We start from the raw sequence: 20,711 nt of genomic DNA, 5'->3' as shown, positions 1-20,711 counted from the left end.
TCTTTCGCCTCAGAATTGAAGAAGGATGTGGCGATCACCATGCCTCTCCTCTACACTGGACAGTGATCACAACAGACACCAGCCTGACCAGCTGGGGTGGAGTACTGGGAGTACAGTCGACCCAGGGCCTTTGGTCAAGGGAGGAATCCAAATTGCTGATCAATGTGCTTGAGATATGAGTGATCAGGCTTTGCCTCTCCACATGGTCGATGAGACTTCGAGGGCATCCCATCAGGATCCAGTCAGACAACGCCACGGCGGTGGCATATGTCAATCATCAAGGAGGAACAAGAAGCTCTGCTGCAGCACGGGAGATTGCTCTCATCCTTCAGTGGGCAGAGCGACCTGTCCCGGCCATTTACATCCTGGGAGTGGAAAACTGGCAGGAGGACTACCTAAGTCGCCAGATGCTGGACCCAGGAGAATGGGAGCTGCATCCGGAGGTGTTCAGGCAACTGTGCCTGCAGTGGGACACACCAGACGCAGATCTCCTGGCTTTCTGTTTCAGTCGGAAGGTGCCAAAATTCGTGTCCAGGACAAGTGATCCTTGGGCAGACGCGCTGGTGGCTCCGTGGCGCCAGTATCAACTGATCTATGCCTTTCCTCTGCTAAAGCTACTACCCCGTCTGCTCCGCAGAGTGGAGGCCAAGGTGATTCCAGTAATTCTGATTGGCCTCAGCGTCCCTGGTACGCCGACCTAGTGTGCCTGGTGGCAGACGCCCCCTGGCGACTGCTGTTACGAGAGGACCTTCTATCTCAAGGTCCGATTCTTCGTCATGCTTTACCATCGCTGGTTTTAACGGCATAGCTATTGAGATCCAGGTGCTAAGGAACCGGGGCCTATCTGACTCTGTGATTTCAACTATGTTGAGAGCACGAAAATCTTCTCGAAGATATATCATCGTACCTGGAAGGCCTACATCTCTGTGTGAGGAGAGAGGATGGCGTCCGCGCTCCTATTCCATATCTAGGATCCTGCTATTTTTACAGTTGGAAGTAGACCAGAAATTGGCTTTGAGCATCATTACAGGATAAATATCAGCCTTGGCTGTCTCTTCTCTTGCGTTCACTGACTGACACAGCTCCTTTCTTATACCATCGGGTTGTTGCGCCACCTTCAGGAGAGGACTAGGCAAAACATGTTAATATGTTATAATAAAACTACAACTTTCTAGTTCCGCCCAAGGGGCGGTCCCTTAGGTAATAACCCCCCCAGCCTGCTACTACAGCCTCAGTACGCCAACAAGCAGTATAATGTAAAAAATAGGAGGGGAGGGTGCTGTGTCTGTCGGTGAACTACAGAGAAAATAATTTTACGGCGAGTACAAAAAATCCGAGCAGCATCCCCTACACCAGTGATGGCGAACCTTGGCACACCAGATGTTTTGGAACTACATTTCCCATGATGCTCATGCACTCTGCAGTGTAGATGAGCATCATGGGAAAAGTAGTTCCAAAACATCTGGGGTTCCAAGGTTCGCCATCGCTGCCCTACACCTTCCTCCCACTGCAGCTTCTCCCTGCACAGATCTCCATGATCTGTCAGCTTGGAGAGTGGGGGGGTGAGCGGTGTGAGTGGGGGGTGTGAAGTTGGGGCTTGGTAAACGGGTTTACTAAGCTCCACCAATTTTATTCTACTGATCACGTGCTTTCAGAAAATATATGGTTTGGGGGAGGGATGCTGATAGTAGCAGGGATTACACCCTGGGCTGGCTCGATTACTTATTTTTTTTCCTTTGCCAGTGTCCAATCCTCCTGTAGGCCACTTAACTGGAAGGTTTAAGACTTACAATTAACTGCAAGAAATTAAACTTTAAAGTAAATGATATTTTAAATCTGGATTATTTAAATTGAGCATAATATAATGAAAATCGTCATAAGCAGTGGTAATCTTTACTGAACCCTACACAGTAAGTTATTGAAAAATCCAGAGATCTAAGCAGTCCAGCAAATGCCTACCTTTTCTACCAAACTTACCTACTGATTGTTTAAGGTAATGGGCATCCTCATTGACCAAAAATAATTTCTCGAGTTTTGGCTGTCTGCATACATGGCCAACATAAATTAAAGGATAGGATGATTTTGTTTACCTGATGTCCCATTTCAGCTTATTCTTGTACACACATTATCTACTAATGTAAATTATGCATATTTATAACAATGTAAAAAACTTGTTCGATTTTTTTTTTTCTAATGAACCTGTTCTTCTTTAGTTTACTGTATATTTTTACTTGCAGAATGAACTGGAAGCAGCGTGGGGAGTGAAAGTGTTTGACAGATACACAGTGGTCCTTAATATTTTCCAATACAATGCCCGTACAAAAGAAGCAAAGCTACAGATTGCACTGGCTAAACTTCCATTACTAAGGTAGACACTATGTAAATATAACCATTTATGATTTTATAGTTGGCAATTTGGATCAAAGCACCAAGATAAAGATATAGTATATTGGAAAACGGCCCCAACATGTGCCTTAGTCTGTCACTGTTTATTTAGGTGTCTTAAAAGCCTTCCTTCTCACCCACTTACACTCGCCTTTGCTGCACTTCCTAAAAACTCCATCTGAGACCTGGATCTCTGTCTAGTACTGGTGCAGATGCAGTATTTAGACCTGACTTGCACACAAGCAGGTAGAGCAATTGATAAAGAGATCACCATTTCATTATGTTAGCACTCCCCTGTTTGTGCTGCAACACTGAGGAAATGGCAAGGCATGCACTGGGAGCCATGTGATTCAGAAGAAGCTACCGGTCTCTGTAGGAACAAGCTAGGTAAATAATGCATCATCATAGGGGGATTGATCAGCTATGACTCTACAAGTTGCAGGTAAAACGTGAACCCATCTCTACAAGCTAAGTCAAAAATTGACACAGAGTTTAAAGTGATTTGTAAAGTCTTGTGGTTTTTTTTATTTTATTTTTTCTATAAAAATAACAGACTTGTTATACTTAAAGCGGGGTTCCACCCTAAAGTGGAACTTCCGCTGATCGGAACCCTCCTCCCCTCCGGTGTCACAATTGGCACCTTACAGGGGGGAGGGGGGTGGAGATACCTGTCAAAGACAGGTATTTACACCCACTTCCGGGCATAGACTCCCGTGGGAGTCTATGTAATTTCCTGTCCTGCCGCGCTGTCTGCTGGGACACACACGGGTCCCAGTGACAGCGTGGACAATTCCTATTGTGCTGCGCGACTCGCGCATGCGCAGTAGGGAACCGGGAACTGAAGCCGATTCACTTCCTGATTCCCTCACCTAGAATGGTGACGGCAGCAGCCGAGAACCGAGCGATCGATCGGCCTCGGCTGCCGGCATCGCTGGAACCTGGGATAGGTGAGTGTCCATTTATTAAGTCAGCAGCTGTAGTATTTATAGCTGCTGGCTTTTAATATTTTTTTTTTTTTTTTTTTTTAGGTGGAATCCCTCTTTAACTTCTCTGTACAGTGGTTTTGCACAGAGAAGCCCCGATCCTCCTCGGTCCCTCTTCTGTGCTCCTTGCCCCTCCCTCCTGTCAAATGCAACCACAGCAAACGACTTACTATTGGGGCACTAAAGCCTATTCAGACATGGGGTTGTGACCCGCCCCCTCTCCTGATTGGCTCCCGCTGCTGTCAAATTCAATTAGACAATTTTGCTGCTGCTGTTGTATCTCAGCCATTCAGAAGACCTGAGCAAAATAATGGAGTGGGCAACTACATGGCAAATGAGGTTTAATGTGGAGAAATGTAAGGTAATGCAGTTGGGGGCTAAAAACAAACACAAACTACTCACTAGGGGGAGAGCCTCTGGGGGACTCAAGGATAGAGAAAGATCTGAGGGTCCTAGTAGGAGACAGACTGAGCAGTAGAATGCAGTGTCAAACTGCAGCTAGCAAAGCTGGCAGATTATTAGCATGCATAAAAAAAGGGGATATACTCCAGAGATAAAACTATAATCCTGCCACTTTATAAAACTCTGGTTAGGCTACATCTGAGGTATTCCATGCAGTTCTGGTGCCCAGTCCTCAGATTGGATGTGCTGGAGAGAGCCCAAAGAAGGGCAACAAAATGAATACGGGGATTGGAGGACCTCAATTACGAGGAATATACAAGCACTAAATTTATTCTCGGAGATGAGATGCTTGAGAGGGGATATGATGGCGATTTACAAATACCTTAATGATGATCCCAGCATAGGAATAAAACAATTCAGTCTCGTGGAGTGTAAAAGAGGACACGGGGCCACACAATGAGATTGGAATAGACGAGGTATAACCTAAAGCTGCGCCGAGGGTTTTTCACTGTCCGTGCAATAAGGAGGTGGAACTCTCTTCCACAATTGGTGGTGTCTGCAGGGAGTATTGATATTTTTTAAAGAGGAAGTAAACCCTGATGAGTTTACTTCCTCTTTCATTCCCTGCAAAGGCAAAGCATAATGGACTACTATGCATCGCATAGTAGTCCATTATGTGTCACTTACCTGACACAGGAGCCAGCGAAGTCGCCGCTGTCCACTGTAGTCCGCCGCATCCATCTTCTTGGTGGGGTCACTCCCGCGCATGCGCACGGGAGCCGACACGCGCGGCAGGTCCGTCGTTGAGAATGCCGCGCTCAGTGCGCCTGCGCGCCGCTGTCTACGGCGCATGCGCCGTAGACAGCGGTGCCTGTTTTCGGGCAAATATCTCCTAAACCATATAGGTTTAGGAGATATTTCTTGGACCTACAGGTAAGCCTTAATCTAGGCTTACCTGTAGGTCAAAGTGGTTTGTAAGGGTTTACAACCACTTTAAGACTCCTGGGCATGCATGTTGGTGAACACAACATACCGGGAAATGGTTATCAACACTGACACAGGTATACCAGCACAGGTTGAACTGGATGGACTGTTGTCTTTGTTCACCCTTACCTACTATGTAACAATGCTTGTCATCCATTTTGAGCCAAGTAACTAATTTTCAGATTTCACTGAAAATACCTGCCACCCTTTTGAAAATAAGGATACTTTATTCTGGTGTTTACAAATGAAGCCTTATCACTTTGTTGCTTACACAGAAATTAATTGTGAAAGTACCATACAAGTAAAATCAAGTGACATAATGCTGTTCCTTCTATTTCACAAGTGGCTGAAAGGGAGACAATGCTACAGAGGGAGGTCTAAACTGGTTAACCACTTCAGCCCCGGACCATTTTGCTGGTCAAAGACCAGACCACTTTTTGCTATTCGGCACTGCGTCGCTTTAACTGACAATTGCGTGGTCGTGTGACGTGGCTCCCAAACAATCGAGTCCGCGGGACCCGCGACCAGACTCACGGGGGTTCGGACCAGCACGCGTTGGCAGGGCGGCACTAAAGATTGGACGTACCTGTACGCCAATATGCCTGCCCATGCCATTCTGCCGACGTACATCGGCATGCGCTGGTCGGGAACCAGTTAAATATGCTGTTGTCATGGGACAGTGTGTGTCAGTTTGCTTTAAAACACTCAGTAGGCATCTTGCCATAGGTGCCGCAATGGACATAGAACTGCTGATGTCCGAAACTATGGTGGCACTGGAAAGGTTTATTCCCTGCCTTTTTATTGTGGTGCTTTAACTACAGCCCATATGAACTGTTTTCAAGATTTGGGACCAAGAGATAGCGCCAAATATAGCACGTATGCGGACAGCAGAGCAATAAAAGGTAATGTATAAGGATTAGCGATTGCTACAGATGTAAAACAATCCTTCCACCTGAGTGTTGCTGGTGTTTTTTTTTTTTTTTTCACACAAATGGAGCTTTCTTAAGTACAAATTGGTGTATATTATTTGGTCTTTGTGAAAGTTATAGAGTCCATAAGCTAAGATGCCAATATCTGAAAATGTATTGCACCTGAAGTATTAACAGCCCATCTCATTGAGACCCTAACATGCCAGAAAAAGTACAAATGCCACCCAAATGACCCCTTTTTGGAAAGAAGACATTCCAAAGTATTTAGTATTAGTACCTTTTTTTTTTTTTATTTTTTTTTTTTTTTTTTCTCCCCACAATTCTTTTCAAATTAAAGACTCTCTTTTGTAAAAAAAAATAAAAAATTGTCAGGTTATTTCTCACACACAGCGTATACATACCACAAATTACACCCCAAAACACATTCTGCTATTACTCCCAAGTATGGCGATACCACATGTGTGAGACTTTAACACAGCGTGGCCACATACAGAGTCCCAACATGCAGGGAGCACCCATGCCAATTCTGACATTCTCTCCTACATGTAAAAATCATCATTTATTTGCTAGAAAATTACATAGAACTCCAAAACATTATATATGTTTATTTTTTTTATTTTATTTTTTAGCAAAGACCCTAGAAAATGCTATGGCGGTCGTTGCAACTTTTTATCTCGCACAGTATTTGCGCAGCAATTTTTCGAACGCTTTTTTTTGTGGAAAAAACAAAACAAAAAACGTAACGTTAGCCCAATGTTTTTGCATAATGTGAAAGATGAAGTTACGCCGAGTAAATGCATACCTAACATGTCACCCTTCAAAATTGCACACGCTCGTGGAATGGTGCCAAACTTCGCTACTTAATAATCCCCATAGGCGACGCTTTAAAATTTTTTACTGGTTACATGTTTTGAGTTAGAGGAGGTCTAAGGCCAAAATAATTGCTCTCGCTCTAACATTCGCAGCGATACCTCACGTGTGTGCTTTGAACACCGTTTTCATATGTGGGCGGGACTTAAGTATGCGTTTGCTTCTGCATGTGAGCACATGGGGACAGGGGCGCTTTCAAAAAAAATTTTTTTATTCATTATACTTTTTTTAGTTTGCCACTTTTTTTGTAAACACCCCTGGAATGTAAACACCCCTTGTAATAGGAATATGCCATGACAGGTCCTCTTTACAGTGAGATATAGGGTCACTAAGACCCCACATCTCATCTCTAGGCTGGGAAGCCTGAAATAAAAAAAAAAAAAAAAAAAAAAGTTTCTGGCTTCGATCGTAGCGGTGATTCAGTAGAATCACCGGAGGGCGGCGGGAGGGGGAGATGTCCCCTCTCGCCTCCCGTAAGAACGATCAAGCAGCAGAACAGCCACTATGATCATTCTTCTGGTGTAGGGAATCGCCGACTGAAAAAGCTGATCTATGAATAATGCCTGTAGCTGCAGGCATCATTCAGATATCCCCCCCCACAAACTCGAGGATGTCATATGACGGCCAGCGGGCAGGAAGTGATTAAAATGCTGCGTTTATTTTTTTTATTTTTATTTTTTTTTAACACAAAGTTGTCAATTTATATAATATTTCTAACACACAGCATGTACATACCAAAAATGACACCCCAAAATAGATTCTCCTACTCCTCCTGAGTACGGTGATATCACATGTGAGACTTCCACAGCCTGGCCACATACAGAGGCTGAGCATGGCTGGGTATTGCACAGTATCACCGAGTATGGCTGGGTATGGCAGTTTATGGCAGAGCATTGGCAGGGTATTGCAGGGTTAATTGTCGATGAGCACAGTCGATCTGTACAGTGAGAGGGGAAGAGATCGATGTCAGCAGCGCTGTGGGCTGGATCTGTAGTGCCCACAGCGCTGCTGACATCGATCTCTCCCCTCTCGCTGTACAGATCGGTACAGAGTGGGGAGGGGAGGAACCGGCATCATGACATGATGCCGGTTTGCTTACAAGTGAATGCTCTGTCATTTGACGGAGCGATCACGTGGTAAAGGGCCTCGGTGAGCGTCCGTTTACCATGATCCGTGATGCGTCGGGTCCTGTGGACCCACCGGACACGGATGCTCTTGAGTGCACGCCCCAATGTACATCCTCTCAGAGTTAAGCAACTGCCCTGTAGCTGTCATTCGACTATGGGCCGCTTGTTAAGTGGTTTAATAATAGTCCAAACAGGCTATTTAAAAGTGTCTGCACGTGTTTTTTATATTTTCTCAAATTGCCTTTCAGGACAACCTTGGAGAGAGTGCAGATCTGCCCATTTTCCAGGAAACACATGCAGCCTTTAAATCTCCCAGGGATACAGTCGAGTTTTCAGAGCCCCCCTCCCCCCAGCAGATTTTACATTACAGCCCTTCCAAGGGATAAAGAAAGCCTCCGCAATGAAGAGCTTGCTGCAGGATCTGTTTCAACAGGAAGTGATTATCCAGGTCCCAAAACACCAGGAAGGCCAAGCCTTCTATTCTCACATCTTCCTGGTGAAAAAGCCTTTGGGGAAGTATCGGTTGATTCTGAACTTAAAGATCCTGAACCGATCGATCCGTTACAAACCTTTCAGGATGGATACGATTCATTCAATCACAAAATTGCTGACTCCAGACGGTTTCAAGGCATCCCCAGATCTAAGGGACGCCTATTGGCACGTCCCGATAACTCAGGCTTTCCATTGCTTTCTCCATCTGGCCCTCGACCTAGGAACTTCAGTCTGGCATCTCCAATTCAAAGCTTTGCCGTTCGGACTTTCATTCTGCCCCAGAATCTTTACAAAGATTATGGCGGAAGCCCTGGAACCTGTGAAGCTAAGAGGGATTTCAGTCATCCCATATCTGGACGACCTGTTGTTTTTCACGGACTTGGAGTGTTTCCTGAATCTAGAAAAATCTAACTTAGAACCTACGCAGGAAATGAAGTTCCTGGGCTATATGATGAACTCAGTGCTTCAAAAAAAAATTCTGCCACAGGAGAAGATCCAATCTGTGGTGAGACAGATTCAAACCAATCTCTGTTTCAGTCCGGTCAGCCATGGTAGTCTTAGGCCTTCTCACGGCATCGATCCCAGTTATTCAGTGGTCCAAATTACATTCCAGACCCCTCCCGATGAATGGCTTACAAAGATTGTCACACCAGGAATCTCTAGAAAAACAGATTAAACTTGCCTCAAATGTAAGACGGCGCTCTGGTGGGGGAATCCAACCAACCTAGCAAAGGGTCTCTCCCCTAAACAAGCATCTAACCATCCAGGTGGGCTTCCCAGCCCCAAAAACTCGCATCTCAGGGGGCCTGGTCCAAAGCGGCAGCCCGAAAGTCCTCAAATTGGTGGGAACTGAGGACCATTTTCTCTGTCTCTTAGCTTTCCAACAAGTAGTAAGGGGACAACACGTTCAGATTCTCGGACAATACAACTACAGTAGCTTAAGTATTGAAACGGGAGGGAGGAACCAGGAGCAGAGGACTCCTAGAACTGCCCAGTCAGCTACTTACCTGGGCAGAACGGAATGTGGCTTCGTTGTCAGCAGTTCATCTGAAGGGATCCCAGAATCTACTAGCAGACCTACTAAGCAGGAGAGTGGTGGAAGCAGGGTGGCGTCTGAACCAAGAAGTGTTTTTTGACGATTTCCGAATGCTTGGGGGCAACCTCAAATAGATCTATTCACCACCCAACAGAACTCGACCGTACAGAGGTTCTTCTCACTCCGAGAAGACCAGGCAGTAGGCATAGATGCTTTTGCCCATCTGTGGCATTAACAGCTATGCTACGCTTCCCCCTTGCCCCTGATACCACTGGTTCTAAGGAAATTCAGGGAGGAAAATACCAACCTGATCCTGGTCACTTCCTTCTGGCCAAAAAGACCCTGGTTTGCAACACTACTAAACCTGGCTGCAGAACCTAAAAAAACACAGAGCGCTTTTGAAGAGCTTTTCGGTCGCTTTTTGAAGAGCTTTCTATTCATTTCAGTGCAGAGGGGACCAGTGTGAAAGCGTTCATTGATTTTAAGGCCCCTTTCACACTGGGGTGGTGCGGGCGTCGGCGGTAAAGCCACGCAAAGTGCTGGCGGTATAGCCACGCTGCCCCATTGATTTCAATGGGTAGGAGCGGTGAATACACCGCTCCAAAGATGCAGCTAGCAGGACTTTTTTCACCGTACTGCTACCGCTTTTTTCAGGCGCTATTTTTAGCGTTGTAGCGCCTGAAAACTGCCCCAGTGTGAAAGGGGCCTAATGGAAATAAGTTTTCATGAGCGTGAAAGCTCCTGAAAAGCACCTCCGTGTGAAAGTAGTCTAAAGGTTTCTTTAGCCTTTCACCGCTCACAGGAAATAGTCTTGCCCTCTTTTTCCTCAGCTCCTGGCAAAAGAAGAAGCTTTCCACACATTGGATGTGAGGAGATGCTTTCTACACTTTGTAAGGCCCCTTTCACACTGGGGTGGTTTTTCAAGCGCTACAGCGCTAAAAATGGCGCCTGAAAAAACCGGCCCCTTTCACTCCAGTGTGAAAGCTGGAGGGGTTTCACACTGGAGCGGTGTGCTAGCAGGACGGTGAAAAAAGTCCTGCTAGCCGCATATTTGGAGCGGTGAAGGAGCAGTGTATTTACCGCCCCTACCCATTGAAATCAATGGGCAGTGCGGCTATACCGCCGGCAAAGCGCCGCTGCAGTGGCACTTTGCGGTCAGTTTTAACCCTTTTTCGGCCGCTAGCGGGGGCTAAAACTGCTGCTAAAAGGGCGGTAAAGCGCCGCTAAAAATAGCAGCGCTTTAACACTGACGCCCGCACCGCCCCAGTGTGAAAGGGGCCTAACAGTCACCAAAGAATTCAGAAAGTCAAATGCTCTCTCTGTGTTATTCTCAGGCTCGCGTAAAGGGGAGAGAGCTTCCAAAAGCACGCTGGGCAGATGGCTTAGATCCGCAATCACGGAGGTTCCGAAGCCAAGGGAGAAATACCCCCCTTTGGGTATTGCTGCTCATTCTACGAGATCAACGGCAGTTTCCTGGGCTGAAAGGGCCAGTGATATGCCTGAACAAATTTTCAAGGCTGCTACCTGGTCCAACTACTCAACATTTCTCCAACATTATAGGTTGAACTTGCTGTCCACCACAGATCAAGCCTTCGGCAGGAAGGTTCTTGGTTATCGTCTCCAAGGTTGTCCTGAAAGGCGATTTGAGAAAGACTTAGACTTACTGGTGACGGTATTTCTAAGAGCCTTTCGGGACAACCACTACTTCCCTCCCTTTTTATCATAGAAGTGCTTTTAAGCGTCTGTCATGGTTGTTTTGTGGTTTTATGTGCTTTGTTTTCCAGTATGTCGGAGACCACAATAACTGAAGCCATGGTGGAAAAGGAGGAATTTAAAAACATGCGTTTCCTGGAAAATGGATGGAGCTGCGCTCTCTCCAAGGTTGTCCTGAAAGTCTTACAAATACCGTCACCGGTTAGCCTAAGTTTCTCCTTTTGGCGGAGGGATAACTGTGTGTGTGTGTGTGTGTGTGTGTGTGTGTGTGTGTTATAGAATATTTACCCTTCTACCTCCCTGGGGTCTCTCAATAATACAGTACTTTGCACGTATAAGTTGGTGCTTTTGCCTTTTTGCATAGCATAAAGACGTTGCTGTAATGTATTTTGTCAGAGCAGACGGAGTAGGCTTTTTTACTGAATATGGTTTGTAAGCAATATCTAGTTTCAGAGCACATTAACAGACATTTGTCACTATCAAGCAATCTATGGGAGTTGTTTCTACATATTACAACTTGTGCTATAATGCTGTGATATAGTACAGCCATATTGACTTTCTTTTTACAATGCCAGTGAGTTCAAAATTGCTTTTTTGTTTTGTTTTCTTTCCATTTAAAGATCCAAACTAAGAAATGAAATGGCCCACTTGGACCAGCAGGGTGGAGGTTCAAGATATGTAATGGGGTCAGGTAAGCTAGATTATTTTTTCTTATATGGGCCATGGATTAAAGTATGTGTGTAAACCCCATCCATGAGCTTTTCTTATAGAAATTTCCCCCTTTTGGTTGCTTATAGAACATTGAAAACCTTGTGATGTAGCTGTTGTAGGTACACAAAATAGCCTTTCATTCTTTTAAACCACCACTGAGCTCAAAGTCCTATGCTTTTGCTTCTCTATGAACTAAAAAAACGAATCCCTCAAAGATCTGGAGATAAGTAGGTGGGGTTCTATAATCCTGACCTACTTCCTGTCCTAGATCGACATTGCTTCTCCATTTATAGATGCCATACTGTGAGTGTTGTGATTCAAACGTGTTATTGGCAGCATCACTAGGTGAAAATAAGGTTTAAAGCGGTTCTGCACCTAAAATAAAAATATTAAAAGCCAGCAGCTACTAATATTGCAGCTGCTGACTTTTAATAAAATCACACTTACCTGTCCCAGGGTCCAGCGATGTCGGCGGCAGATGACGAGCGATCGCTCGTCTCGCTGCTGCCCCCGCCGCCATCCTCTGTCAGGGAATCGGGAAGTGAAGCATTACAGCTTCACTGCCCGGTTCCTTACTGCACATGCGCGAGTCGCGCTGCGCGTCTCTTATGGTCCCCCGCTGTGTCTCTGGGAACTGTGTGTTTCCCAGAACACAACGGGGGGGGGCGGCGCGTCTGCGGCGGTCTGGCCGGAAGTGGGTGCAGTTACCTGGATTATCCAGGTAACTGCACCCCCTCCCCCCTGAAAGGTGCCGATTGTGGCACCGGAGGGGGGGAGGGATCAGATTAGCGGAACTTCCCCTTTAGGGTGAAGAACCGCTTTAAAAAAAGGCTGAAAAAGTAAACAAAATAAGTCACCTCATTGAAGGACTGGTATGATGTGATGCATTTAATACATTGTTTTTTTTTTTTTTTAGGGTGTAAAAAAAATAAAAAAATACCTGAAATTGCAAATTTAAAATAGTTCATGCATGCTTACTTGCGAAACAGTTTTTTTCCAAAATGTCTCTCAGCTGCTGTGTGAACTGAATCTGGAATTCTCTCTAGCTTATTTACTTCAGCTCTGCTGGCAGACCAGCCCAGATTTCATAGGCCCTCTAAGCATGCCCTCTAAGCATGCCACTGCATAAGGGGTAGAAACTATCCCAGACCTGGCCTTCATTGTTTTCTAGGGCCCCAACCAACAACACAGTGAGGCGGGAGGGCTTTGTCGGTGGGATTCATGAACTTTCACTGCATACTGCAGCCAATTGGATATGGAAGGCATGTTTCACATGGTGTACAGTTAGGCCCCTTTCACACATGCGGACATTATGTCCGTATTTCATCCATCCGTTTGCGGATGAAATACGGACGTGCATGCATTCCTATGGGATGGCGGGTGTCTGCGGATAAACATCCGCAGACACCCGCTATCGTCTGCCTCCGCTATTTTCTGATTCCACAGATGGAGGAAAATCCTATTTTTCTATCCATCTGTAGAGCGGATTGGATGAACACGGAGAGACGGTCCATGCTCATCCAATCCCCCGTAGAGGAGAGCGGAGAGCTGACAGGGTGGTCTCTGCACAGTGTGCAGAGAGCGCCCTGTCCGCCGCCGGCTCAGCGGGGACAACGAAGCGATCCCCGCTGAGCCAAGCGGATCATCACGGGGCGGATCTCGGGGCTTCCACCCTACTAGTTTCTTCATTAAAGTAATTCTTTCCTTCCTAGAGCTAGGTCTGGACTGGCATCTGGCTCGCCATAGTATTAAGGGTTGTGTTTCTGCCCTTTCTGTTTCATTTCAGAGACCATTGGACTCTTGCCTTGCTATGTACAGTAACTTGTCTATAACCGTTTTTTTAACCTATTGGAGACATTCCTCTCTGTAGCCATCACCTCTTTGAGGCAAGTGTCTCAAATGGTGGCCCTATCCTGCAAAGAACCTGTTGTAGTTCTGTATAAGGACAAGGTGATGTTGAGGCCCAGGACATTGGGTAGGTTATTTCTGCCTTTGACCTCTGCTGGGACATTGCTCTTCCTTCCATCTGTCCCGCTTTAATTCACCAAAAGGTGTTTTCCCTCCCATTTTCTGGATGTGGTTCAGGCTGTCAGTCTTTTGGCTAATGGTTCTTTAAAGAAGACTCATTACTCTTTCTTAATTCCTGGATGGAAGCACTGGCTTTTTGTTGCGATTTCTAGGTGACTCAGGAAGACCAACATCCCAAGCTTATGGTTTCAATGATCAGCTTCCATCATGTCTCGACTTTATTCGATTTGTGAGTGCTTCCTGGGCTTTTCAACATTGAGCAATTGTTTCGCAGATTAGCAAGGTTGCTACCTGTTATGCTTTATTGGTGCGTTGTCCACCCCTCAGTTGGACTGGTTTTGGGCATTTTAAAGGTTAGGGACCCCCTGTATCCCTTAGTGGGTGAGGAAAAAATTGTAGGGGCTTATCCTGTGCACTGGCCTACATGATGGTTTGTTTGTTTTTTTGACTGTGGCCAATCCTCCCCATAAAGGGCATTATGTAATAGCTTTGACATAGCATACAGTTTCGAATAAATTCCTTCATGTCCTATCCTAACCTTTTGTAGGCACTCTCATTCTAATGTTCCTTCTACACTCTCAATAGGGACCAATAAAAGGAAGCTACATAACGTACTAGTATGCTTTTGGATTTTAGGAGTAACCTGGAGAACCTTAAGGAAGCTTGAAATCAAAACTGAAGGCAAAATAATTTCATGATATGTTTATGTCCATACTTTACTCCTGTAGCTGCAGTCATTAATGCAGAACTCCAGGAAAACTTTTTTTTTTTCCATGTCCTTGTTACTGATCTCCTACCGTCACCAACTTTGCCATCCATGTTCTTCCGAGCTCTGTAGTTTCTTTGCAGTAGCCTGCTGATCTTGCTGAAAAAACGGTATTGCCCAGTGATTTTCTGTTTGTAAGACCGCTGGTTGCTATTCCTCCTGTACCCTCAGCCAGTGGTCTTGTCACTGCTCACCAGTAGTTCTCTCAAGACAAGGAAGCAGCAATTTTCTATTTCCGTCCTGCTCGCTGTAATGGGCAGAGGGGTTCTCGCAGCCCCCAGTCTGTGCCACCCATAGAGGCGGTGTTGTCCTTTGCTCCCCCCTCCCTTCCAGCACCGCCACTGTCCTCTCATCCGCCCCACCCACCCCCCCATCGCCACTGCCCACCATCTCTCTCCAGTGAAGAGCAGGGATAGTTACCAGCAGAGATCATCCACATGAGTGAGCGGCGATCTCTGGCTGACAGCTCTTGTATGTTGGATGCAGTTCGGCGTAACGTCCCGCCTCCCGTACCGGCATTAACCACTTAAAGACTAGCCTCATTTTAGAATTTAGGTGTTTACATGTTTTTTGTATTTTTTTTTCTAGAAAATTACTTAGAACCCCCAAACATATATTGTTTTTTTTTTCTAACACCCTAGAGAATAAAATGGCAGTCATTGCAATACTTTTTTTTTCACACCGTATTTGCGCAGCGGTCTTACAAACACACTTTTTTGGGAAAATATTCACTTTTTTTATAAAAAAAATAAGACAACAGTAAAATTAGCACAATTTTTTTTTTATATATATTGTGAAAGAATGTTGCGCCGAGTAAGTTGATACCCAACATGTCATGCTTCAAAATTGTGCCTGCTCGTGGAATGGTGTCAACTTTTTTACCCTCAAAAATCTCCATAAGTGACATTTAAAAAATTCTACAGGTTGCATGTTTTGCGTTTTATAGAGGAGGTCTATGGCTAGAATTATTGTTCTCACTCTACCGATCGTGGCGATACCTCACATGTATGGTTTGACCGTTTTTCATATGCGGGCGCTACTCGCATATGCTTTCGCTTCTGCACACGAGCTCGTCGGGACGGGGGTTTAAAAAAAAAAAAAAAAAAAAAAAGTTTTTTTCTTATTTTATTTTTACAGCGTTTAAAAAAAAATAAAAAATCTGGATCACTTTTATTCCTATTACAAGGAATGTAAACATCCCTTGTAATAGAAAAAAGCATGACGAGTCCTCTTTAAATATGAGATCTGGGGTCAAAAAGTCCTCAGATCTCATATTTGGACTTAAATGCAATAAAAAGAAAGTCATTTGAAAAAATGACAACAGAAATATGTGTCTTTAAGAAGTATGGGCGGACGTGATGTTTTGACGTCTCTTCCGCCCTCCTATGGTATGGAGATGGGTGGGGGCAATCTTCCCCTCACTCGTCTCCATACACAGACACAGAAAGGTCCCAATCGCCTCCGCCGCTACCGATGGCTCCAGTAAGCGGCAGAGGGCGCAGGAGGGGGGTGAGTGACTACAAGAACCAATGTCTTCTCTAGTCCATTTTCTTAGCCTGGTGATTGGACAGTAATGGAGCAGTAGCACCTGATGAGGTCAAAAATCCTGTTGTGTACTAGCGCTATTTAAAATGAAACCAAATTGGTGGTGTGTGTGTGTGTGTGTGTGTGTGTGTGTGTGTGTGTGTGTGTGTGTGTGTTTGTTTGTTTGTTTTTTTTCTTCCCCCGTTTTAGCAGAAGATTAATATAAATGCATTTCTCCTTCAGGGGAAACATTAGTGGAGATCCAACAAAGATTGCTGAGGGAGAGGGAGATAAAGCTTAGGAGAGCTTTGCATGAACTAAGAAAGAAGAGAAATCTACTTAGGACACAGCGCAAACGGCGGGAGTTTCCAATAATCTCTGTAATGGGTTATACCAACTCTGGTGTGTATCCAACTTGTTTATTATGTATACTACCATATTCTAAGGGAGATGCTACATTGTAGTTGTGTGTTTGCTTATTTGCAGGAAAAACAACGCTGATAAAGGCGCTCACTGGTGATATAAGCCTTCAGCCACGTGACCAGCTTTTTGCCACACTTGATGTCACAGCCCATGGTGGATTGCTTCCTTGTCGTATGCCAGTTATATATGTTGATACCATTGGCTTTCTGTCTCAGCTTCCACACAGTTTAATAGAGTCTTTTTCTGCCACCCTAGAGGATGTCATCCATTCGGTAATTACTTTGAAATCTGAACAGCTCTGTAATGGTTTTTAAATGATAAATGGGTGCATCTTCACATATACAGTACCTAACGTTCTATAAGACCACCATAAATCAGTTAGTTTTAACATGTGCACACGTGGGTACCTTTTAACAGTTGTTCTTTATAACCAATCAGAGAAAGTACTTTGCCCGAAGTGTGGGTGGAACAGTGGCTTAGTATGCGAAGCACAGAGTTGCTTTATTAGATTATACAGCACATGGGAATTACTACTATTCTTGACAAAGCCTAGTCTACAGGGCTCACAGTATAAATGCAGTGGAGCCAGGTTGTTATCCACAAATGTGCAATGGGACAGATCCAGGATTACGGTGATAACAGTCCAGTGTACTGTGGGGGAGGAGTCCAAAGGAGCACAGAAGCAAAATGGGACTAGGGAAAATCATCAGGACCACAAGGTGGCAGTATAGTGGGGCAGAGGTTAAGCCCAGAGGGGATACAACAGCAGTCTGGGGTCCATCAGGGAACAAACAGGATCACTGCACAGCTACTGAATAGGTTATAGCTAAAGGGCACAAGTGAGAGGATCACAGAGCAGCAAGCGAGGAAACGGGAGCAAAATTCCAGGGAGCAATATTATGTATCATGGCTATAAGCCAAGACACAGGGGACTCTAAGCACTTCACCAATAAGGTATAGCAAGGGTTCATGGTTTAGGTTCCTGACAATCCAAAAGGGATCGGAGTATGGGGATGAGGGGTTCCTGTGCAGCTTGGCAACAGCTTTAAAGATGAACTGTAGTCTGCCCACATCATTTGTAATAAAAACATCTTTGCCATTCTGAAGCTTCCCTCCAATTTTATATATACTGTAATTCTGTACTTGCCAAATACGCTGCAGAAATCTCCCTCTGAGTCAGGTTGCAATCATTTTTAACTGTGGCCCTCTTACTCATCCTCCCTCCCTTCCTGGCAAGCTTTCACAAGAGAGCTGTGCATGCGGTCATAAGCCTATGCTTTTTTCCAGACAAGGAACAGGAAGTGGGCTGTATAAGGTATTTACTGTCAGAAAAAAAGTTTTACTATCCAAAGTTAAAACAAGGGTAGAAGATTTAATAGATGTAAAGATGAAAGAAAAATGACTGAAGTTTCGCTGTGTGTGTATGTATGTGGGAACCATGAATGCCAACCTGTACTGTGACATACTGTAGCGGAGCATGATCCCCTCCCTAGGAAGACTGGGCCCCAGGGCAGTATTCCAACATAACGACCCAAAACACCTCCAAGACAATCACTGCCTTGATAAAGTAGCTGAGGGTAAAGGGGATGGACTGGCCAAGCATGTCTCCAGACCTAAACCCTATTGAGCATCTGTGGGGCATCCTCAAATGGAAGGTGGAGGAGCGCAAGGTCTCTAACATTCACAAACTCCGAGGTTGTCATGGAGGAGTGGAAGAGGACTCCAGTGGCAACCTGTGAGGCTCTGGTGAACTCCATGCCCAAGAGGATTAAGGCAGTGCTGGAAAATAATGGTGGCCAAACAAAATATTGACACTTTGGGCCCAAGTCGGACATTTTCACTTAGGGGGTGAACCCCCTTTTTGCCTGCGGTTTAGACATTAATGGCTGTGTGTTGAGTTATTTTGAGGAGACAGCAAATTTACACTGGCATACAAGCTGTACACCCACTACTTTCTTCAGTGTTGTCACGTGAAAAGAGATAAAATTATTTACAAAATTGTGAGCGGTATACTAACCTTTGTGAGATACTGTGTGTATATTATGTATTAGTGTGTGTGTGTGTAAAAAAAAAATTTGAGATTTTCAGTTCACATATTTTAGTACATGTTTTAAGTTTTCCATCTGCGTCAAATGAATCCCTCAATGACCAGTCTGTACTCTGCATTGCAAAAGCGGCAGTGGCTATAGTGCCAGTATGTAAAATTAAAAAATAATAATTTTGTAAGCTTGTTTCAACTCTTTGACGGTCTTGATGCAAACCTGTACGTCTGCTACCTATCAGATAAACAAGTTGTAGGAGATCTGATCACTGACCTGCAATGCAATAGAAGTTATATATCTGTGCTCAAATCCCAGTAGCCTTTACTTGTACTGTATATAATCCATCGGGTACTAAAGGGGTGTGACCACATGTTAACACTAACGTAAAAGTTGATGTAATATTACATTGTACCTGTACTGTTCCCAAAGTTCAGGCATTTATATTCTTGTGTTTTTTTGGTAAAAAATACTTTTTTGAACTATTAGGCCTCATACAGACTGACATTTTAAAAAACTGGCTGTAAAGCTAGGAACAATGCCTGGAAAAAATCAGCGTTAAAAACTGCGATTTTATTAGCATTTTGCTATGGCGTCAATGCGTGTTTAACAGTGTTTGTAAGCGTTAACGCTAAGGCGCGTTTAAAAAAAAAATCCCTCTATTTTCCACTCCCAAATTTCCCAGAATGCAAAGGAAAATAAATAACGTGTGCTATCATAGCAGGTGGCCATTTTAGTTGGGGGGGGACAGAGAGAGGAGATAGTCTGTATGTGTTTTTGCTTGAGTATTTGTGGAGTTTTTGGTATTTTGCGTGCATTTTCATCGGATTTTTGCATTATGGATCCTGCTGTGCAAAAGATTGATGAAGCAGTCCTGCTTATTATCTTGATGAGGATTTGTAGAAGAAGACAGTTGGAGGAGGATAGAAGCCGTAGACAACGTCGCTTCTGGACCCATCCACTGATATCCCAGTGGCTGTCAGTGGGGTACTTCACCCAGATCTATGCATACACCCGGAAAATTTTTACAACTTTACTAGGATGTCTGTGACGCTGTTCAATGAGCTCTTGGAGAGACTCCGGCCACGATTGACCAGGATGGACACTGCTATGTGTCAGTCTGTGTCACCAGAGGAGCGGCTGCTAGTGACACTGAGGTAAGTGAAATAAGTACTCATATGGGATAGGGTTTTTAGGCAATAGACGTTTGGGGTTAGGGTGTAAGGGATTAAAGTAGGTTTAGAGGGTTGAGGTTAGGGGGTAGGAATTTTTATTTGTATGCCGTTTTTAATAAAATATTTTCAAATTTCTAAATTGGGTTCCTTGCCACTGGACGAAGTTTCGTGTCTCTACATCATTATCTGTGTCGCAACTGTCTCTGTAACAAGGTCAACATGTGCTGCAATTTTGGAGGAGCTACATGACTCGGTCATGCTGGAGCCGACCGAAGAAATCTGGGAGTCTCTTGTGGATGGATTTTGGGGAAAAAACACAATTTCCAAATTGCATCGGTGCCCTGGATGGTAAGCACATCAGGGTGAAAAAGCCTCCCCACTCCGGATCATCTTATTTCAATTACAATAAATATTTTTCCGTGGTACTCCTGGCATTGACTGATGCCCATCTAAAATTTGTTGCTGTGGATATGGGAGCTTACGGCAGCCCAGGTGACTCCCGCATATTTAGAGAGTCATCTTTCGGACGTCGTCTGCATGAGGGACGCCTCAACATACCAGCCAGTAGGCCTCTACCCTCCACTGATGAACCAAGTTTGCCATTGGTGATGGTTGCGGATGAGCCTTTTAGATTGGCCGAAAACCTTATGAGGCCATATAGTGGATATGGACTCAGCCATGAACAAAGAATATTCAATTATAGGCTGAGCTGTGCACGCCGTGTGGTTGAGTGCGCGTTTGGTATCTTGACTGCCAAATGGAGGGTTTTGCTGTCCTCCATGCAACTGAATGTGGAGAATTCAATCAAGGTGGTCCTGGCATGCTGCATGCTTCATAATCTTTAGAGGAACAATGATGGGGCAATTGGGAACCGGAGCCCAGCAACCCAATAAATAGTGTTCAATTTATGGACTTGCGGTCAACGGCACGGGTCATGACAATCCGCAACCAATTTGCCCAAAATTTTGTATCTCCTGAAGGAGAGGTGTCATGGCAAGATGATCATATTTAAAAAAAACAATGCTGACATTGAATAAAGCTTGGATCTTGACGTCATATACATGTTAATGCTCTTTGTGTCCATGTTTCTTCTTTTGTTCCTCGAGTCCATTACATTCTGCGTG

The 20,711-nt window shown here is 44.7% G+C and overlaps 1 protein-coding gene across 2 annotated transcripts in view; it reads left to right on the top strand.

Annotated features, from left to right (window-relative positions):
* Positions 1 to 20,711, top strand: part of GTPBP6 (GTP binding protein 6) — a 79,674-nt gene that overhangs the window by 26,004 nt on the left and 32,959 nt on the right. For both annotated transcript variants that reach the window (XM_077482808.1, XM_077482806.1), the window contains exons 4-7: positions 2,238 to 2,368; positions 11,542 to 11,612; positions 16,194 to 16,352; positions 16,437 to 16,645. In XM_077482808.1, coding sequence (XP_077338934.1) covers positions 2,238 to 2,368; positions 11,542 to 11,612; positions 16,194 to 16,352; positions 16,437 to 16,645 — 570 coding nt within the window. The remainder of the gene's footprint in view (positions 1 to 2,237; positions 2,369 to 11,541; positions 11,613 to 16,193; positions 16,353 to 16,436; positions 16,646 to 20,711) is intronic.

The sequence above is a fragment of the Lithobates pipiens genome, unplaced genomic scaffold, assembly GCF_037356315.1.
Source record: "Lithobates pipiens isolate NorthernLeopardFrog02 unplaced genomic scaffold, aLitPip1_a1.2 Scaffold_16, whole genome shotgun sequence".
NCBI lineage: Eukaryota > Metazoa > Chordata > Amphibia > Anura > Ranidae > Lithobates > Lithobates pipiens.
Note: the sequence above shows the minus strand (reverse complement) of the source record. Positions and strands in the feature narration are given on the sequence as shown.